Source organism: Babylonia areolata, chromosome 1 (genome assembly GCF_041734735.1).
Source record: "Babylonia areolata isolate BAREFJ2019XMU chromosome 1, ASM4173473v1, whole genome shotgun sequence".
NCBI classification, from domain to species: Eukaryota; Metazoa; Mollusca; class Gastropoda; order Neogastropoda; family Buccinidae; genus Babylonia; species Babylonia areolata.
The window spans coordinates 39350350-39373529 of NC_134876.1; the positions used below are offsets into that span (position 1 = coordinate 39350350).

Consider the following 23180-nt stretch of genomic DNA (forward strand, 5'->3'; position numbering starts at 1 on the left):
ACTTTTTCTTCCGTGACAGGGAAGTGGTCTTTTCAAATGTGGGTGTGCGCACGATGTAGATTACGATCTGTTTATAACAAGATATGTGTGTCAATGAAATTGCTGATCTTACAAAGAAACAGCAATGAATCAAGTTTTTCTCCGCACTGATAAGGGAGAGTATCAGCCAGGTGAAACGATTTGTGGGTGAGTCTCTCGTGCTCACTCTCGCCCTCCCTCACTTTTTCTGTGCATTTGGATCTTTGTTTATTCCTTACTTACCAAAAGAAATCGCCAGTGACAGATAAAGGTTTTTGGAAAAGGATCATTTAAACATTCGTAAACTTGATTTGTAAAATATGTTGGTATACCGTATAGTGGCAAATTACACTGACACGTACGCACGCATGCGAGCGCGCGCGCACACACACACGCACACACACACGCACACACACACACACACACACACACACACACACCAAGTTTCAAGTTTTAATTACCCTTTCACTCCTATTGGAGTATGGAGGATTACTGCAAAATAATCTTTTCATGCCCAGAACAAACATTTCCAAATACACACCAATATCACATAAAAGTTGAGAAAACACAAATGTCTTTTCACTCTAAAAGTATAACTAGGCAACATAAGCAAATCTAATCATCTTACTTATAGCTAAAATGACTTTTTTTTTGCCTCCTTTGAGCATATTACAAAAATTAAAAACCGATTTTGGAGACAAATATGTGTGTCAGTGAAACTGCTGATCATACAAAGAAACACACACACACACACACACACACACACGCGCGCGCGCGCGTGTGCGCGCGCGCGCAAATCTGTTCACTGAGTAATTTCATCATCATAGTGAGACAAACCAACGATTGTTTTTTAATCTGTAATAAATTCTTATTGGTGTTTGAAATGCAGTGCGGTGTATCTGAATATCCACACACCGACAGAGGCCCATGGTGTTCAGCTGTCTTTCAGTGGACGAGAATCAGGTCTGTGTAATAAAACTTCCAGATTTCTACTGTAAAATTTGGTTTCAAAATATTTTAATGATATATTTGATATGCCATTTGATTATCAGCCTCTCCCTATCTCTTGCTGTTTTTGTCTCTGCCTGTGTTTGTCTGTCTCTCCATGTGTCTCTGTGTCTGTTTTTGTCAATTGTTTCTATCCATTCATGATAACCTCAATCACTTCTGGAGGAAAAATACACATGCACACACACACATGGACACATATGAGAGAGAAATGGGATTGTGCAAGTGTGTGTGTGTGTGTGTGTGTGTGTGTGTGTGTGTGTGTGTGTGTTGTTGTTGTTGTTGTTGTTGTTGTTGTTGTTTTTCATAATACTTTTTTTTAATACCGGTAGTCCATTGTTTCAGATATAGATTACTGACTGTTATGCTTTCTATATTTCAGTGTGCTGTGTACAAGATACTGATGGACACAACATCAACTTGCAAGCTTCCTATGATTATGTTAACTATTGCAATGCAGATCTCTTCACACAGAAAGGTGATAAAATTTTTGAAATGTTCTGAAACTAGTGCACACACACACACTACACAGGCATGCATATTCAATCACATGCATGCAGTCATGCACGCATATGCTCTCTCTCTCGCTCAACCACACACACACACACACACACTTTCTCTCTCTAGTTCTTTCTCTCTTTCTGTGTGTGTCTCTGTCTGTCTGTCTGTCTGTCTGTCTCTCTCTCTCTCACACACACACACACACACATGCATGTATGCTCACACACACATATATGCACACTGTACTGTATGACATAGGCAATAGGAAATTCGGAAGTCACGTGAAGACATGGTTTGTCAAAAATGGTGTTGTCTTTTATTTTTCTTTAATTTTTTTTTTAATTAAAAAAAAAAGGTGTTGTCTATCAAAGATTGATCTCAGCTAATTTTTCAAAGGTTTACAGCTTTAGAGGTAGCCCAGGAAATACTGAAAGATATGGACAGTGGGGAAGAAATTCTTTGTAGTAATAACTAATAAGGGTGATGATTCAGATGCATATTTGGATTAGGATGTTAACAGTCACAGCCCACTTCATGACACAGAGTGAAAGTAACAGACATTTAGGTTTTGTGCCTGTGATTCGTCAGCCTGTGTCTGCAGGAGGCCAGGAGTAAAGTGACTGTAAACATGAACGGTATCTGTTGGCGGGGTGCCAACACGCAGGTAGCTGGTCAGTTTCTCGAGCTCTGGTGTAATACTGGACCATGGGCCACATGCTCTCAAAGAAAACAAATTTGACTTAAATAATTGTGATGCAGAGATTTCTATCCACTTGATTTCATTGAAATTTCCTTTAACTCAGATTTAAAACAACAATAACAACACTTATACAGATACAATGGAATTGTTATAACTTTATCATCTGCTTAAAGTACAGTGTATGTCATCATCATGCAAAATTTTCAGGAGATAGCTTTGTGTTTGAGGAAGTATTGCATAATTTTTTGCACAAAGGTGGAAACTGAGGTTTTCCTTGGCACACAGGAATGACAAAATTGTTCAAATGTTTGGCAGGCAAAGGGTTAAGACAGGACACCTGAGAATCCATACATCCGTCATACAAATCAAACAACTCTGCTTTTTGTCACTCCACTGTCATGTTTGCTCACTTACATTCATTCCACACACATGATAAAAATTAGTGCTGTATGGTTGTCATTGCTTTATTGCAGGATGCAACATTTTAGGTATAGTTGGATGCATATCAACAGATTGATTGTACCCATGCATGTGATCCGAAAGTTTGTTGTTGTTTTTTGTTAAGGGTTTCAGATTTTATTTCTTCTGTTTTCAGAACCATTCTCTCTTGGCAGATACCGTTTCCCATTTAGACTACAAATACCTTATGTTACACCAGGTAACAACTACTTTATTGATGGACAAAAAGGATTAAAAGTTTTGGAAAGTCATAATGTAGTGTTCTTTTCGCGGCATGTAGCACACTTTCTGATATTCATTTTTTTGTCTTTTGAGAAATGGAGGTGAAAATATATATATATCTGTGTGTGTGTGTGTGTGTGTTTATGCATGCGTGTGTGTGTGTGTGTGTGTGTGTGTGTGTGCGCGTGTGTGCACGCATTCATGTGTGTGTGTTCTAACAAAACAGAATAATAATCCACTGAAAGAAGGAAATTGTGTGTGTTTTGAGAGTTCATACTTAGATTTTTTTTTTTTCAAACAACACCACTTTAGAATATTTATTTTTGAACTATTTCTTAACTAATCACTAAGTCCATAAAGAACAGAATGGAGAAGAACAAGTGGTTATGAATATGACTCACAAGCCTGTTTATCACCGTTCTAGTATTCACCTTATAAGTCATAGTTTTCTTTTCTGCCCTTTTTCATGATTGTCCCTATTTATGTTTTTTTTTCTCCAGGAAATCTTTGTTTTGGGGCTTTTAGTTTTTGACCATACAAATGTATTTTGAGTGTATTTATGCATTTCTTTGTTTGTGTATTGTGCAATAATCATGAAGTTTCAGTTTTATGGAATCTATATAAAGGAACTTGACAGAAAACCTAATTATCACCTGTTCTTAGGCTAATGTGAAAGTGGAATAAATCATTCTCGTCCCTGTCTCCCTCTTTTAAAAACTGTGTTTGAAAGGAAAACTTGAATACAGTTTATGCTTTTCTTCCTTGCTTTCCTTTATTTGTAGTAGATCTTCTTTCTCGAGCCAGCATCCCACAATCTTTTGAAAACTAGATAGAAATTAAAAACATCTTGAATTATGGATTGAAAAATAATTCTGTTGCAGATTATAAGAGGTATACATGATGTCATACTCAGACATATTGTTTCTGCTGCAGGCACTTTCCGTGCCAGTGGGAGTGATCCAGCAAACACATGGTCAGGTTCTGTGATGTACAGGCTGCATGCCAGCATCTTAGGGGCTGAGGCAATGCTGGTAAAGGTTACTCTTTTTGGATAGAATTATGCATGTGTGACTGAGCTATGCTGCTGCTGAGGACAGAATATAGATAACATTTACAATTTATTTTTTCTTTAAACAATCTGATAGAACAATTGGCTATGGAATGAAATAATGGTTTGTTAAACTCTGTTTTCCACCACATTTATAAACATTCATACATGCAAGTATGCATGCTCACACATGTGCATGCAAGAACACACACACACATACATACATACATACACATACATACATACATACATACATACACATAATGTGCTTATTTTCTTTGTGTCTCTCATTTACATATGTACCTTGATACAGTGTACAGAAATTTGCACAAGTACTTTTCTCTTACATATGTGCATGCACACACGTGTACACACACACACACACACACACATCAATAAGTTTATTCTCATAAACATTTGTACACAGAAATAACCGGCAGAGCATCTTTTTGACAATTAACAACAGGTGTACATGCTTAATCAGTTTTTATTATTGTGGATAAAGATAGAAATTATAGAAAATAATGAAAAAACAAGAAACATACCTCAAGTGACAGCAGTGCAGTTGTGTTGATTACAGGTTGAACAAGAGGTTGTGATCAGGGCAGTGTCGACAGAAGCTCTGAGGGAAAACCACATGACACGGGCACATAGCCTTGAGGTTTCCTCTGGAAGCTTCTTCAGCAGGAAAGTCCATATCACTGTGAAGTAAGTACTGTGTCTGTTCAAGTCACTTAGGTGCTGTGAATGAATCTTATGAAGACATTGTGAATGGCACATTATGTTGACAGATTTTGATTGAAATATATTCTCAAAATGTTTACAGATACAGCGCAATAGCTATGCAGAACAAATGTGCAAGATTTTGCAGCTGTATTGATTGTGAACAACATAATTATACTCGAATGATGTAGATATAGTGTGCATGTGCAAGTGTGTGAATATGTGTGCTTATGTGCTTGTTTAAATGTCATAGTATCACATAGTCTGTATAAATTGATACAAATATGGTTCAGTAATATTCAAACACACATGCACACACACATGCTTGATAGTATCAAATAATCTATATAAATTGATAAAAATATGGTTCAGTAATATTCAAACACACATGCACACACACACACACACACACACACACACACACACACACACACACACACACACACACACACACACATACACATTCATACACACTCACACTTACACACATAGAGAGACAAACAGCACATGAAAATACACCCATTCACCTGTTCACACACAGATGCATGATTGCATGCATGTAATGATAAAAATGATAATAATGATAATAATAATGATAACTGGACATTTATCAGTGCTTTCGTCATTGCACTAAGTGCTTTACAATCCACACACACACACATACGAAACACTCAGTCCTCAACTCACAATCATGCACAATAAACATATATCTATGCGCATACAAAATTGTATGTACAATACCAAAATCCATCCATCCATCCATCCATCCATACATACATACATTCGACGCACACACAATACAGCGTTACAAATATTCCTACACAATCAACTAACTACTTTCATGTATGGGAGAGGGTCTAGAGGAAATGCTGCTGGAAGAGGAAAGTCTTGAGGTAATATTTAAAGGAAGACAATGAGGGGTTGTGACAGATGTGGTGAGGCAAAGAGTTCCATATTTGAACAGCAGATGAATAAAAGGCTCGACCACCATGCTGTTCTCTTTTGTATTTTGGGACACGGAAGGTTCTGTCAACGGCAGCAGAGCAAAGAGAATGGGAAGATACATAGATTTGAAGATTTCAGAGAGGTATTGGGGTGCAGTTCCAGAAATAAATGTCTGCACTGATGCCATGTACATACTCACACATAATGTACACACAATCACACACACACACATCCACAAAAAGGATATTTTGAAAATCCATAGATAGCTGTGAATCATTTTGTATGTGTGTGTGTGTGGGTGTGCAGCCTTTCATAAATCATTATTTTATATTTTCTGATTACTATGGTATACAAGATAGTAAAATCTGTTACTTTAATCTATTATTTTTTGATGTAACAGGCTCCATTCCAACTACATAAAATCAGGAGACTGTGCACGGCTAAAAATGGTGCTTACGAATCAGCTAAATTCTCGCAACTGTACTTTCAGCATAAAGGTTTGTATTGAATAACTTCACATGCACACAGACACAGATACACACACACACACACACAGAGACACACACACACACACACACACACACACACACACACACACACACACACAGAGTTTCAGTTTCTCATGGAAGCATCACTGCGTTCAGACAAATCCATATACGCTGCACCACATCTGCTAGGCAGATGCTTGACCAGCATGTGCCTTCAATTCATACCTATATATTTGTGTACCTGTCAGAGAGGATTTCTTCTACAGAATTTTGCCAGAGCTGGGACAACACTCTTGCTGCCATGGGTTCTTTTTCAGTGTGCCAAGTGCATGCTGCACATGGGACCTTCGTTTATTGTCTCATCCAAATAACTAAACACTCAGTTTGATTTTCCAGTCAAACTTGCGAGACCAGGCCACCTTCCTCCTCACACACACGCACGCACGCATGCATGCACGCACACACTCACACACAAATTTTATGTGATATAAATGTCAGTATCGGTTAGTGTGAGGTCTGTATGTGGAACATTTTGCATATGGAATTTGGTTTAACATCGAACAGAAAGAAGAGTTCTTGTCTATGTAAATTCCTGTGATTCTCTTGAAACTGTATTTCCCAGAGCTTTGAACAGAGCCCAAAAGTCCAAATAGAGTAATTTCCAAATACAGTTATTTGACAGTTAGAGATGAGCATCTTATTTCAAGATCAAGAAACAAAAGATAATAATGAGTCCATGATTCTTGTCACTTTACATATGATTGACGTCTGAGAGCATTTTTATCTACAGTTGTGATTTATTTTGATAGTGTCAGTGAGATGCAAGGTTTGATTTCAGCTGGTCAGAATGTTGACACTGACCATTCCCCACAAACCCAGATCCTGTGTAGATGGAATGGGGGATCATGGAGAGGAAGCTTCGGCTGGTCATACTGCCCAGCCATTTACAAAACATGTGGAAGGGGGCCCCTTTGTTGTGCGAAAGGTCACTGGGGACTTGTCCCATTACAGTTCTGTCACTTTTGCAAGGTAACATTGCTTGTTAACTTGAGTGCATTCAAAATGAGAACAGGTTGTATGTATTATGAATTAATTTGCATTGTCAAAAAGAATAGTTTTCTGTGATAGTTTTCATTATTAAGCACTTGTTGATTCAGCACATGTGGAGTACATTTGAGTTTAAATTCTTACAATTAAAGATCTCATCATTTTCCTATTTCATTAGTTACATGGATTCATTTGTATTGTCTGGTTTGGAGGGAGAGCAGTAATATAATTTTCTTAATTCTCTGTGTGCAAGCATCACTTATAGACATGGGAAATTGTATGTGTATATAAAAGTAGCATGCATGAAGACATTGTCATGACACTTTATTGATATGAAATTTTGTCTGAAAGTGTTCCGGGTACTTTGAAAATGAATATTGGTGCATGTAATGACAGTGGATAAACACATTCCTCAAGATAGTAACTTAATCAATCAGAAAATGTTTTTTTTCCATATCATGCATGTTGTCAATACTTAGACAGAACAGTGCTATCTATGAATTGATGTTAATACAATGCAGGGGCGGTGCCTTGGACAACATTATGATACCTTTGAAGTCAATGGACGGGAAGTGTGTGATGCCCAGTGTGCATGGGAAATACATTCAGGTACTGTATTGCTGTGATTGTGTGTGTGAGTGTAAGAGATGATATATTACCTGTAAATTCTCTGGACATCATGCTGTAGCTCCACAATTGCCATGTGCTTCCTCTTATTCTGCCTTAAGCACAAGCATGCAAAATGCCTCAGCACATGCAAATGCAAACACACACACACACACACACACACTACTGGACTATATCCAATGCTGCCTTTAGCCTGCCTTGTGTTTTGTTGAAGAAATATGTCCTTATTTGCAGGGTAGGAAATGGCACAGGTGCAGATGTTTCATATTTTTGCTGTGTAATGTATTGCATTTATTTTAATGACACACTGACCATGAGAGCAAGAAAGGGTCAGGGAAAGACATTTCAATACTTTTTCATATTACTTTGCTTTCTGTGCAGTGTGACTACAGCTTAGAATTGAGTCTGCAATTGGGAGAGAATAATGTCCAGACTGTATCCTGTCCAATCCTGGGTGTTTTACCTGTTGACAATGACCAGGTAAGGATAACAAATTTTGACAACAGCATTCATTATCATGCTGACACCAATATTTAGAAGACTAATGGTGATTCTTCTTTGTCAGATTGTTAACATCTATGTCACTGAGTTTGAAGTGTGATTGTGATATTATGGTTGTGTCCTTGTATCCAAAACCACCTGACTGTTGAGTATTTTGTGGTGATCAAGGAATTGAAAGGAGTGACTGCTTTATCATTTTTTGTGCTGGTCAAGCCTCTACTAATGCAGCGTTTATGACACACACTCATACTTTTGCTTACTTTGCATTACATTGCTTGATTTTGTCTGTATTTATTGATGTTTTATCTGACAGGACAGGAGCACATGCACACATACACACATGCCCAAACACACACACACAAACAAATAAAACATACACACATGCTCTCAAACAAACAACACACACACACACAAATATGAAAAAACACACGCACAGACACACACACACACACATACACACACACAAACACACATTTGCATGCACATGCATAAACAAAACACATGCATATGCACACGCTTGCACAAATACACTCCCACACAGACACAGACTCCCACACAATCATTCACTCACTCACAAAAATCAAATGATGTAAATGAAGATTCATTAACCAGAGAGACAATTCATCATAAAGGAAAAAGGTGGATCCAATACTTCTTTGTCCACCTATATTTGCATACCACTGATACTGATTTGCATACTGTTAGTTTTCATTTAATGCATTTTTGTGTTGCTTATCCTTTCATGCACAAAAGAAAATATCGCCTCATGTGGAGATGCAGCTCTGAGTCTGATAACAATACAAATCAAGGACATAACTGAGACTGAAGATTTTTTAACTGCGTGGCAACTCTGGCATCACAAATACTTAACTTCTGTGTTATTGTTTTTTGCTATATTTTTTCTCTCCCATCTTTTAGTGGTCATCCTGGACGACACTGCAGTGGATGCACAGTGCTGATGTAAAACTCAGTAAAAGTCCTGGACCAATTACACCTCCAGAACAGCTTTTGGGTAAGATTCTGGGCATTGAGATGTGGTTTTAGTGAAGTATCAGTATGTGTGTGTGTGCGTGTGTGTGTGAGTGTATGTGTGTATGTGTGTGTATGTGTGAGTGTGTATTCATGTGTGTGTGTTTATTTGGTTACCCAACATCAACTAGGCAGATGCCTGACCAGCAGCATAACCCAACATCCTTAGTCAGGCCTTGAGTGCATGCATATATATTTTTTGTGTCAAGAGTGGATTTCTTTCTTTTATGGAATTTTGCCAGAGGTCAACACTTTTGTTGCCATGGACTCTTTTTCTGTACACCAAGCATGTACTGCACATGGGATCTTAGTTTATCATCTCATCTGAATGACTAGATGCTGAGTTTGATTTTCCAGTGAAACTTGGGAGAAAGGGCGATAGTGGGAATCAAACCCAGGCCTTTATGAACAGTCTTGGCAGATAAGCGTCTTAACCATTCTACCACCTTCCTTAAAAAAAAAAAGGAGGTTCCACCGAGACATGAACTCAGATTACTGGATTCACAGTCCAGAGTGCTAATCATTACTCCATTGTTCCAGCGAAGGTACATGGAACATTTGTAGTTTTGAGACTGTTAGGATTGGGATAAGATTATGAGATAACAAACGCCAACAAACCGTACAGATGTATCCCACAAAATGTACATGGAACATTTACAGTTTTGAGACCTAGAAATGATAATGATGTATGTGAAGCACTACACAATATAGCAATGAAGATTTCAAGTATGATTTTTTTAAATTAAAAAAAAAATTTTTTTTAAATAGGGGATACATTTAAAAATGATGTAAAAGGTTTGTGGAGGGTGAGTAAATGACTCTGCCAAATGTAAGAAAGAAATGTCTGTGGCTATGGTTCTCATAAGCTATTATCTCCATTTCAGTCAAGGAGTGACAGTGAAGATACTATGAAAGGGAAAAAGTCTGATATAAAAGAAAACCAAAATGTGAGAAAAGGTGGCCAAGACTAAACTCAAACAACTCTAAAGTCTTATCAACATCCCTTTTGGTCATCCACAAGGAAGCATAGTGCCTGACTGCAGCCAGAGCAAGCAATGACCATCTTATCATGGAGAGATGATGGACACAGCAGCCAGATGGTTAAAACATTGCACTTTCAATCTGAAGGTCCTGGGTTTAATCTCAATATTGGTGTCTGGTGGATTAAACATGGAGATTTTCCCCATTTTCCATGTTAACAAATGTGCAGACCTACTACTGACTGAACCCCATTCATTTATGCATACATGCAGAATATTATATGTGCACATTAATTAATGATCCTGTAATCAAAGTCAAAGTAGTCTGTGCTGAAATAAAAAGAAGAAAAAGCATTATGGGTGCATGGATAAAATAAACACAATCACAGCATACTATAAAGATAAAATATTGAACTTAATAACATGGTGTACTATAACTCATACATGAGCCACATATGTATCCACACTCTTACAAAACCAGGTATGTACAGAGGCATCATAATCACTGTGTGCGCATGACATAGATTTACATGGACATAACTCATACTTGACAGGTCGCAGTACTAACAAGCAAATACTGATGAACACACATGGTTGTACAATGGACTAAATAAGTTAGCATTTGTTTCCTTCTTGCACACACACATGCATGTACATAATGATTATAAATGCATGTGTGTGAATGTGAATGAATAAGTGACTGTAACTAGCGTAAGCAAGCACACACACACACACACACACACACACACACACACACACACACAAATCCTAAGACACACTCAAATCCTAAGACTCTTCACATGGGATTACCCCAAGGTTCTGTTTTTGCCCCTGTTCTATTTAACATCTTGCTGAACGACTTACCCCAACATTTATCAAAAGATGTGATCCTAGTGCAATACGCAGATGATATATGTATGTGGATGAATGTAACTGTGAAAAGAAATACATCAAAAAGGGCATTAAACTATATTAAGAAAACATACCAAAGAGAAATAGATAAATTGAATAATATATTGTCGACAATTGTCTTACATTATCAGCAGAAAAAAACTCACATTATGCTTTTTAACAATGGTAATAATCCAGAAGAGTTACCAACATTAAAATAGAAAATGAGCCCATTCAGTACAGAGATATGATAAAATTTTTTGGCTTAATGCTTACTTCAAAACTAGCTTGGAATGCCTATATTGAATATATAATTACAAAAGCAAGAAAATGTTTGAACTTGCTCAAAGTTATAAGTAAACAGTACTGGGCACAAGACACAATGATATTGAAACATTTATCATCATCACTTATTCGATCCAAACTATCGTATGGACAAGAAGTCTTTTTCAATGCTCCAAAGTATTTGTTAAAGAAACTTCAAAGCATTGACTGTAAAGCATATAGACTTGCCCTTGGCATACCTTTCCACGCATCAACCCTCAGAACATATAAAGAAATAGGAGAATTACCTTTGGATGAATACCGAAACCTGGCATGTGCTGAATATGTATTGAGAAGCTCAACAACTGAAAATTTTACAACAGAGGAAGTAAGAATTACATCTGAAAACAACTTCAGAAAAAGAGCTAAAATGATATCTTATCTAACGCCAATTGGCACGTTTGTGTCAAACCTTTTCCAAAAGTCCAAAATTAATCCAGATAATGTAGACACGCAGAAAATAGTAAGTCCATGCCCCATTTGGGAGATGAGTAAAGCACAGTTTGATATCAATCATACTGACATTGCAAAAAAAGAAAATCCAAATATCATTGCAACAGAAGTCCAATTACACCTTCAGAATAGATACCGTGACCACTTACATATTTACACAGACGGCTCACTCCTAGACAATGGCCAAGCAGGTTCTGCTTTCGTTATACCAAAACTGAAAACTGAACGATCATACTATATTGGTAAAGATCGATCAATATTCACAGCTGAACTTAGCGCTGTTCTTATGGCTTTAAATCATATTCTTGATCTTCCAGTTTGTCTTCTACAATTCTTATTTTGTGTTGATTCAAAATCTGTATTATATGCTTTAAACTCATCAGATTGTAAGAACAAGTCCAAAATAATAATAGAAATAAGTCACATTGTACATCTTTTGAATTTGAGAGGAACACATACAACTTTTCTCTCCTATATAATGAATGGGCTGACAGGGCTGCAAGAAAAGGTGCAAAACACCAACAGGGAACCACAGAACTTTATGTGCCTTTGTCTGTACAAGAGGGGTACCGCTTACTAGAAAACGCATCATGGAGTAAAGTCAGGGAAGTATACCAGCAAAATGGCAAAGTTTTAAATAAAAGTATAAATAACATTCAACAACCAGAATCTGTCAATCAATCAAATACATTCAGTAATTTAATCAGATTAAGGCAAATTCAGGCATTATCAAACAGGATAAAGCTGAATGCTTTTATTACAAAGTTCAGCAGAGATGTTAAATGCATATGTGGAGAATCTATTTCTAGCAAACACATACTCTTTGAATGTCAGAGTCTGAAATCGTTTTTACCAAACTTCTCTCGGAAAATTCTTGTAAATGTATTTTTGACAATTTCAAGATGTTATCTGCTATTGCAGAAGGTTTGCTGCATAGTCCAATTGGACATTTGTTATAGTTGTTATAGTTGTTTGATGTTAGCTTTTCCTTCTGTATTATGCCTATGTCTCCCCTTTTAACGCTTTGTTTTTTCCAATGCTCTGTATCTCCCCACCACACACACACATGTGCACACACGCACACACACGCGCACACACACATACACACACATACACACACACCATTCTTCATCCTCTGCCCAATACTGTTCCCACCACCACGCCCCGCCCTCCATCCCCCATGCCACCCCCCCCCCCCCACACACCCCACACCCCCCTTTTTTTTTCCCCCGTCTAATATCCCTTAAAGTGGAAGATGTTAAACTGAAGACTACTACTACTACACACACACACACACAATGCTGCATCAGAATGAAGAATTGCATTAACTAAGCTAGCTTGAGTAAATGGATTCTCTTGTTTGAGATGAGCAGTAAAGGGAATTTGATTGTGTTTGGGTGTTTATGATAAAAACCACCTCAGATATTTTTTGTTCTGCTTTCCATAAAATAAGACACACAAATTCATCCCCTAAAACCTCCTCAGATAATCTTTTCTACTTTCCTGAAAATAAGGTGGCAGAATGGTTAAGACACTCATCTGCCAGTGTAGAGAGTCCCTGAGGATCTGGGTTTGAATTCCACTCTTGCCCTTTCTCCCAAGTTTGAAAAACAGAGTGTCTATTCATCCGGATGAGGTGATAAACCAGTTCCCATGTGCAGCACATTCTTGGCGCACTGAAAAAGGACCATGGCAACAAGAACGTTGTCCCAGCTCTGGCAAAATTCTGTAGAAGAAACCCACTCTGATAGATACACAGATATATGCATGCACTCAAGGCCTAACTGCGTTGGGTTATGCTGCTGGTCAGGCATCTGCCTGGCAGATGTGATATAGCGTTTTTGGATTTGTCCGTATGCAGCAACACTTCCTTGAGAAACTGAAACTGAAAATATGACAAATTCATCCCATAAGTCTTGATTGAGTCATTTTGTTTCTGGCAAAATCTAAAACTTTTAGTTTCTGGTACAATCTTTCATTTCTTTGTACACCCTGATTTCTTCCATGTGTTATGGAATCAAGAACATAACCAGCAGGCCTACTCCTGAAAAGAGAGTTTGGTTGCCTACATGGTGTAAAAATGGTCATGCACATAAAAGCTCCCTTTTTATACAGATGAACATGGGAGTTGCAGCTCACAAACACAAAATAAGAAGAATCATGGGGGGACTTCATAGGCTTGTGATTCTTGATTTCCAAGTGACAGAAAGACTCCATATATGCCAGAAGCAGCTTCCACATAAATTATTGGGAAACAACCTCCCATGTATTCAGATCTGTTGTTTGTAAAAAAAAGATCTCTCTCTCTCTCTCTCTCTCTCTCTCTCTCTCTCTCTCTCTCTCTCTATATATATATATATATATAAGAAGAAAGTTTAACAGGTTTGTAGAGGCCTACAGTATAGTGTGTGCTACAAGCAACATGACCATATTCTGATTTCTTCATTGCAGAGAGTGAAGCATTTGGCTGTTTACCTGGGTTTCAAAATGTTTGATACAACAGAATGGAGATCCACAGAGATTTACTGTAGCAGGAACATGATTACGGCAGTACACGGCACTAGGACAGTGATCTTGCATTTGTGTGAATATTCTGTTTTGTCAGAAAATGTACAGAGGGTTTTTGTTGTGATTCTAATTCTTTATGCAGTAGTGCAATAACTTATTGTTACTTTTAATGCAATAGGTTGTCAATAGTTTTAGTATTGCATGGGCAACTGTTCACTATTTCATTTGTATGAATTATAATGCTGTATAACAATACTCTTAATAAGAAAAAAATGCTCTTTGACAAACAGCAATTAAATGAATGTTATTTGCTCTCTTTTGAAATCATATGATAATGAATGAATCCTCAAAGTTTTGACCCATACAAATAGCAATAAAATGAGCGTCATTTTTCTGTCTTCTGAACTTAAATTCATGGAATGATGTGTGCATGGTTAACCTGTTCATTGTCTACATAAGGGGTTAACCTGTCACTGTATAGTTGCAGCCACATTGCGAACATAACAGGTTAACCTGTCCTTTAGCCAGAAATTGAAATATTTTGTCAAACTCAGAAGAAGACTACATTTCTGTCATGAAAAATCAAGAACACAGTCCTCATATGACATGATCTGTGGCTCAAAGGATAATGAATGAATCATTGCCGGTCCAAGTGGAGTGTTGGCCATGTGGTAATGCTACTGCCTAGGAAGCAAGAGAATCTGAGTTTGAATCCCACAGTCGCCAGTATTTTTATATTTAGAGCTTGAGTTGTGGTCTGGACCCTAGTCATTCAGATGAGATGATAAACAGAGGTCCCGTGTGCAGCATGCACTTAGTGCATGTAAAGGACCCATGGCAAAGGAGTTGTCCCTGGTAAAGTTCTGAAGAAAAATCCACTTTGACAGGATAACAAATAAAACTGCAGGCAGAAAAAAAAATGCACTCTCCCTGGGAAGCAGCCCGAATTTCACTCAGAGAAATCTGTTGTGATAAAAGAGTAATACAATACAATCTACAAATGAGGCGAAATGGCTCACACATGGTGAGCAGCCTTTGTCATGTTTCAGGAAAGCGAAGGCTATTATGATGACCAGATTACACTGCAGATGCTGATAGTTCTGCATTTCACACAGATAGTGACATGATGTGTGTGTGTGTGTGGTGTATGGGTGATGTGCGCGCGCATGTGTGTGTGTGTGTGTGTGTGTGTGTGTGTGTTTGCTTGATGTTTTAGTCTCGGAAATCTTAAACTTGGGTCTGGTCTATTATGTTGTGATGTAAAGAGCAATTCCATTTAATCATGTATTATCAATAACCGAAAGTCTTAGATGCTGATTATGTTTACTTTTAGATTATTTCTATATTCTTATAACTGTAAGTCTTATACTATACTGATTGTGCTTAATTTTCATATTTTTCATCATGTATTATCAGTCTGTTCTTACTTTGTTTAGGAAACGCTACATATGTGTGTGTGCGTGTGTGTCTGTGTGTACGACTCTGCACATTTTATATTGTTTAGTGTGTATTATCGATTTATTCTTCTTCATTTTAAGTTTAATGTCTAGTGTCGATGTGGATGAGTGTATATGTGTGTGTATGTGTGTGTTTGTCTGTGTGTGTCTGTGTTTTTAATACTGCAGTTTTAATTCTGCTGTCAGTTTGTAGGTACCAAGTGTTGTAATCCCATTCTGTGCCTAGTTTCTAGTACAGGACAAGGAGTCTTAATTTATTTATTCATTCATTCATGCAATAGCCGAATGATTAAAGTGCTGGACTTTCAATCTGAGGGTCCTGGGTTCGAATCTCTTTGCACCTGGTGGGTAAAGGGTGGAGATTTTTCCAATCTCCCAGGTCAACATATGTGCAGACCTGCAAGTGCCTGAACCCCTTTAGTGTGTATGCGCACGCAGAAGATCAAATACGCACGTTAAAGATCCTGTAATCCATGTCAGTGTTCGGTGGGTTATGGAAACAATACCCAGCATGCACACCCCCGAAAACGGAGTATGGCTGCCTACATGGTGGGTAAATAAATAAAAATGGTCATACACGTAAAATGTTACATGTCTGTCTGAGTGTGTATGCGTGTGCGTCTGAAATCTGATTGAATGACACAGGAAATGAATGATGAGTGCCCAGTGGCAGCCGTCAGCTGGCTCTACCCAGGTAGGCAGCCTGTGGTGCAAATGTCCCCATGTATGTAAAGCGCTTAGAGCTTGGTCTCTGACCAAGGATAGGCACTATATAAGTATCCACATCAATCAATCAATGATTATTATTATCATTATTATTATTATTATTAGTGGTTGTGGTAGTAGTAGTAGTAGTTGTAGTAGTATCATTGTTGTTGTTAATATTATTACTGTTTTTGCTCTTCTTCTTCTTATTATCAACATTATTATCATTATTACTATTATTGCTATCTTTATTGTTGTTGTCATTTACTTATATATTTGATTATTCAATTATTTAGGGCTTATTTATTATTGTAACCTACTTGTTTACATTTGAAGGTCATTTTACATGTTTTTAGTAATTTTTTTATAACAAGTGTGAAATCGAGACTGATGGCAGCCACACGGGTATTTGATGCAGCTGAGATTGTGTGCTTCTGAGCGTATGTAAATCAGCCAAATGGCTTATGTACGTCTACATTTGTACTATATAGGATTTAACTGTGTGACCACACCAAGCATCTCCTTTTAAGGACAATAAATTATCTTGTGATTACGCAGGGTAAAATGTTGAAGGACTTCATGTGGGTATCATGGGGTGTGTGGCCAAGAGAGTTGGGGAAAGGGGAAAAGCAATTTGCGATGAGGACAACAAAAGCATGCCAGAGGAAAGAAGTGAATAGGGAAGGGAGAGGTGGAGGAAGAGGGTGTGTTCCAAACTTTGATGATAGCACAGAACGTGTGTAGTCATGATAGCTTTGCTATTTTAGTTCAGTCACAAACACCATGGACACTTCATTTGGTGTTTCCTTTGTTTGTGTTGTTTGTTTGCATATCTCTTTATGTTGTTATTTTGTCTTTTGTTGAAACATTCACAATGATATAGGTTTGTTTTGTGTTATCAAAAAATGTTACCAGCTCAAAATCATGTTTTGTGCATCCCAAAATTTCACAATTTTTTAATTTTTTTTATTGAAAGCTCAATCAATTTCCATTCAGGAAAACATGGTTTGCATACTTTTGACTGAACAAAATGTAGCCTGTTGAATTTGTTATTAAAATATACACATTTTCATTGAAAATTATCTGGCAGAGGCCCTGCAGGAGGAGTTAACTTTCCCTGACCTTGATAGGGTTATTAATTTGTTACATTCTTGTTCATGCATGTCATAGACCTGAGCAGCTATTAGACCTTGCAAGTACTGAGATTTGCAACACAGCTGTTCAGTTAAAATTGAAACGGATAAATATTGTGTATACATATAAATTCATTTTAGTGTGTACTTTGTTGATCTGAAAAAAAAAAAAAAAAAAAAAAAGGAGAGAGAAAAAAAAAGAGAAGAAATTTATGCTTATCTTGTGTTACCTTTCAATACTGGATAAGTCTGACTTCACATTTTGTGAACAGGATATAGAAACCATCACTCCTTTTTAAAAATTTTTTTTAACCTCCAATATAAGAAGTTTTGGACACAAAAAACATTCATATATCAGGAACTGTATCTTTTTGGATAACCCAGAATGAACTGATAAAATTATTGATACAATCTTACTCCCAGACAAGATCCCCATTTGAAAATGTGAGGGTATTGTGATCTTACTACAGTAAAAATACAATCAGTTTTACAGAAGGTTGCTGTAATCCAGATTAAAAAATGAAATGGTGGCTGTCAAACAAATGTCTTTTTCAACAAAATATAGATAATGGCACAGCAGTTTGCAGTAGTAGTATAGTGGGGGGGAGGTGGGGGGAGAAGGGTATGTGTGTGTGGTGGGGGTGGCATGTGCTTGAGTGTGTGTGTGTGCATTTGAAGGCACAGATGTCTTTTTTCTTTTGGGTGATGCTTTAGAAAAAACATGGAGTAAAATGAGTGTCTCTATGTATGCATGTATTTGTGTGTATATACATGTTTTAAACTGCAAGAATATGTAATGCTGCATATAGTACGCAAATGATTTTGGATTGAAACATTTGATTTTCTTCACAAATTTTTATATTTTAAAATGTAATCTACAAAATATTATTCCAAATTTGGCAGTTTTTCAGAAAAAATTGAAGTTATACCACAAAGAATATGTAATTGGCATTATGTATGACAAATTTTGATGCCATCTGTCTTATATATATTCTGTGGTTTTTATTGTTTTTGTATAGGATGGGTGTAGCACTGTTTATGTCACTGTGTGTCAGTGTGTGTTGTATCTCTGCCTGTGGGTGCATAATTTGCATTTCAGCTTTTAGAAAATGTACATATGTGCTTCATATGTATAGCTGAAGATCAGGAATGCAGATGCATTATTTGCAGGGCAGCATATGTTTGTCTAATAGTGTAAAAAATGTGTCAAAATATGCTTGTATTTGGTTTCAACAGTTACTATTATTGAGCGTAATTGTAGTGTTGAATTAACTGACTGGAGTGCTACATACTATAATGAGACTTAAACTCTTTCACTCTAGTTGTACTGATGTTCCTCAGTTTTGTGTGTGTGTGTGTGGGGGGGGTGGAAGGGTGGGTCAGGGGGATGTTCAAAGATGAGTGGCATTAAAAAAAAAAGGTACTTATAAAAAAAATTAAAAAAAAGAAAAAAAAGAACCATACTGGTATCATGTATGAAATCAATTGAAGCCTTGACTGAGCTGAACAGAACCCTTCTACATGGAGGGGGCATGGGGGGGGGGGGGGGGCGGAAAACAAGCTTCCTTAGTATACTGATATAGCTGCGATAGCCATGATTCAGTACAGCCAGTGGGCAGTCTTCCACCTCCTGTTGAGTAATCAACCAATCCGTGAGACTAGGTATGAAGCCAAGCCATCTTCAAACAAAAGTTGACAAACGAAATATATATAGTGAGTACTGACAGCAGTGTAAGAAATTAGTTCAATAGATTCATAAAAAGTCTGTCCACTGAATTGTGTAATGGAAGTGCTCAGTCTTTCTGTACTCTTCGATTTCATAATTACTCTTATTTTGGCACACTTTCATGCACACTAGCAAAAGTGTACTACTGTGAAATGTATTTTTCTATCATTGTATCTGGCGAGTTTGGATGCAACTAGTGCCGTTCTCCTTTGGGGTCTGTCCGCGTCATCTCTGTCCAGGAGAGTCCTTATGTTCTAAGCACCAATGGTGAGAGGAACAATCCTTGTTTTTTTTCTTTTCTTTCTCTTTGTTTCGACCGCTGATGTAGGGTCCCCACCAGCCGCGGTATGCTGGCCAGGGTGATATGGAGCAGGCAATTTTTAGGGCACCTTTTCTAGCCCCTTCATGCCAGGGAGGTGAGCAGTGCATTCCTAAAGAGGGCTGCTCAGACGCTCAGACGGCTGCCGAACTCCATTGCTGGTCCTGTTGATGAAGAACGACCCTATGGCCTGAGCCGCCTGCGTGCAGGTCTGCGGCTGCGACTGCCAGTGTACCCACACCTGTCGTTTCGTCGCTCGCCTGTCGCCACAGGACTTGGGGGTGATGAAAGGATGAAGGATGAAAGGCCATTAAGGATGACTGATGACTTGGGCGATGAATTTGTTTAAAGTGAAGAGGAGTTACGCAACATCGACCTCACTCTCTTGTCCGGGTTCACCAGTTTCCAGAGGCAAGACTAAGTTGAGACGACTGGAGGATGAGCACGGATGCAGTGGATGATCAAGATATCCTTTTGGTGTCTCATCTTGCTCTCTGCACTCCACAGTGCGTTGCTGTAACCGCCTTTCTCTCCGTTGAACAGAAATATGGAACATGGAGAATTCATAAAGGTTTTAATGTACATCAGCCTTGGGCCACAATACAATGAGCAAGGGTAGGAAGATGGGGGCTGCATTAAATAACACTGTGTTATCTATAGCAAATATATATATAAAAAAACCCAACAACAACACGCAGTCATAATGAATATACACTTAATATACCCATCATATAAATATTGTATACATATAGTACTTCACCATGCTGGATCACTGTCAACAAATTTACTTCTTCCTTCTGTAGCATGAAACACATATCTTGAAACATCATGTCTATGATTAATATTTGTTGCTCAAAGCAAAACATGCAAGGGAAGTGGAGCCAGTTCTTTTAACTCTTTAACCACCACAGGCAAATTTAGCCAGCTAGACAATGCGCTGCCACAGGTGACTTTAGTCAACATTGAGGGTCATATTATAAGGACCATTTTTCACATTGTAACAAAGCTTGACAGCTGCAGCCAGTTTCCTGGGCAATAGAACAATGACTAATTTTACCACCAGACCAAGTTTGAAGAAAACAAGTCCACTGTGTTGTCTTGAAAAGAACCTGACTGTATTGAGTCGTATTTGGCACTGGGGGGTGTTTTTCACACAAAAATGTGGCGGTGAAAGAATAATATCTTCCTTAAATCTTCATACATGAAGCAACTGAATAAAAAAGCTGTGAGTTCTCAACTTGATCCCTGCAAAATGGGCACGCCCTGTCCTGTTCTGATCGACTGTAACAATGTAAATCGTTAATGAGTGGGAGAACGCTTAATCTTGTTTGTGTAGTGGCAACACGGAAGCAATATGTATCCATATCTAAAATATATCTTGCTTCTTCAAAGACAGACTTAATCTATAATTTTCATATCTATCATGGTCCATTCTTCAATGAACATGTCAACAAGTCTGTTTTCATACACTGAGGAACATCTTTACATTTCCTGCACCCTGTTTCATCCAAACAACACAAAAACAAGAGGCCAAGTCCTCATGGCTCACTTGTGCTTTGCGCTTTATCCAGTAAAGGAATCATGAAGAGAAAAAGAGATTAAGAATTTGTTTAAAAGTGTTCTATATTAATTAAATATGATAAAAACAAACAAAACAAAAATATATGTATATATATATAATAAACTTGGAGAAAAAAAGGGCATGCAAGCGGGATCGAATCCATGCATGTTCAGTTCCCAAGCAAGCAGACTAAACTACACTGCTGCGGCGCATCTGACGTCATTTTACTAAATTTAACGCTTAAGGCAATGTTGATGTTTTCTTCGTGCGACAAATAGGTGCCATTGTACTGGACGTAATAGCGCCCTTTAAATCATGTTTTTTGTGTCTTTTATTATATCTCGATTATTCTTTGATTTTGGAGGAAGAGACATTTCCATCGCTTCACAGCACATCGCAACACATGGTTGATCTCTAGATCTGCATGAACCAGTCAACAAAGGGGCTGCCAAAGAAACGGTCGATTCAATTTTTCTTTTATGTTCATTCTAGTTAATTCAATGTCCACTTTAGGATATTGATATGCAGTAAACACATCCATGGTGTAGTTAGTTTCACTGTATGTGTTCTGTCCAGAATTTGTATTTTCTTTTAATTGTGAACTAGAAAAATGAAGTCATATCTTCTCACAGAACTCAACCTACCTTCCAACAAATCAGTGGGAAGCGGTTTTTAGAATTTTTGGATTTTGGAATGCACCTTAACGAAATAAAACTGTTAATGATATGGAAATACTGCTTAATGTGTGAGACTTACAACCTATTATTGGTATAACTGTGAAGATTTTTTTTTCATACTATGTTTAAGCCAAATTTGGTATTGGCAGACAAAGTATTTCCAGAGAAAATGACAATGTTAAAGTTCACCACAGACATACATAGACACATACACATGGACAACCAAACACCAGGTTAAAACATACTCGCTTTGTTTACACAAGTGAGTCAACCAGTTGAACACAAAATTTATGATGCCTTTGATAACCAGATCTATCTAGTTCCAGCGACATTTGATACGCTTGATGTGGTAATCTTTCAGTATTCATCTGTAGCAAGCTAAACCAGAATCTCAAACATGATATGGAAGAATTCGTGTAAATGGGATACCTGCCAAAATCTCCACATACTATTTTGTAAGGCATCCTGGCTGGAACACCCAGAAAAATATGGAACATTACCTGTGAGGGAATGTGAGTGTGGAAGAATACATAATACTTGATTCTGAGATAGGGAGGAGGGAGTGACAGGCTGTTGGATGGATGGACATACAATGCAGTACTTGATTCTACTAGCATATGTCTGTTGAATGCAAAACCCAAGTTCTCAAAAACATCATCAGCTGCCTTCTGCTGTTTGAAGTTTCCATTCCTTCTCTCCAAAATTTGTATGTGGGTGCACAGGCTCTTGTGTTCCTTTCTAATTCAAAGTGTTGTATGCATTCATCTGTGTGTGTGAATACAAGCACCACCATGTTTTCAAGAGTGCCACCATGTGTGTTATGTTGTGTGTGTTCACTTGAGCTCTTGTATCACTCGAGTTTAACATTTAAGAAAAAAAAAAGACAAATGGTTCTTTTCTTACTTTATGTATGTGTGCTCGCGCACTTGTGTACAATGTTTGTGTCACGCTGATTGCATGTGTGTATATGGGATGGCAGAAATATGTTTGTGTTTGCCGATTGTTGCATTTGAGTAGTATGTATATTCATGCTGTGTGTTTGACTTTGACATGGTCATGTCTCACTTAAATGTGGCATTAAAAAGCAACAGAGATGTAGCATTAAAAAACAAACTGACAAGTCACATAAA

At 37.6% G+C, this 23180-nt stretch overlaps 1 protein-coding gene across 1 annotated transcript; it reads left to right on the forward strand.

Annotated features, from left to right (window-relative positions):
• The first annotated feature begins 24 nt into the window (after nt 1–24).
• Nucleotides 25–18350, forward strand: LOC143282794 (uncharacterized). The gene is made up of 12 exons (XM_076588564.1): nt 25–186; nt 908–981; nt 1409–1504; nt 2823–2885; nt 3842–3939; nt 4537–4664; nt 6025–6121; nt 6951–7141; nt 7681–7768; nt 8168–8266; nt 9206–9299; nt 14416–18350. The coding sequence occupies exons 1-12, from the start codon at nt 125–127 to the stop codon at nt 14457–14459; spliced, it is 1134 nt and encodes a 377-aa protein (XP_076444679.1). The 5' UTR covers nt 25–124; the 3' UTR covers nt 14460–18350.
• The last annotated feature ends 4830 nt before the right edge of the window (nt 18351–23180 follow it).

Bases quoted from the DNA above. Each gene is read 5' to 3' on its own strand.
- LOC143282794 (XM_076588564.1), top strand. From the start codon at position 125: ATGAATCAAGTTTTTCTCCGCACTGATAAGGGAGAGTATCAGCCAGGT. The intron at 982-1,408 runs GTCTGTGTAATA...TCTATATTTCAG, and splicing joins TTTCAGTGGACGAGAATCAG to TGTGCTGTGTACAAGATACT. The intron at 7,142-7,680 runs GTAACATTGCTT...AATACAATGCAG, and splicing joins AGTTCTGTCACTTTTGCAAG to GGGCGGTGCCTTGGACAACA.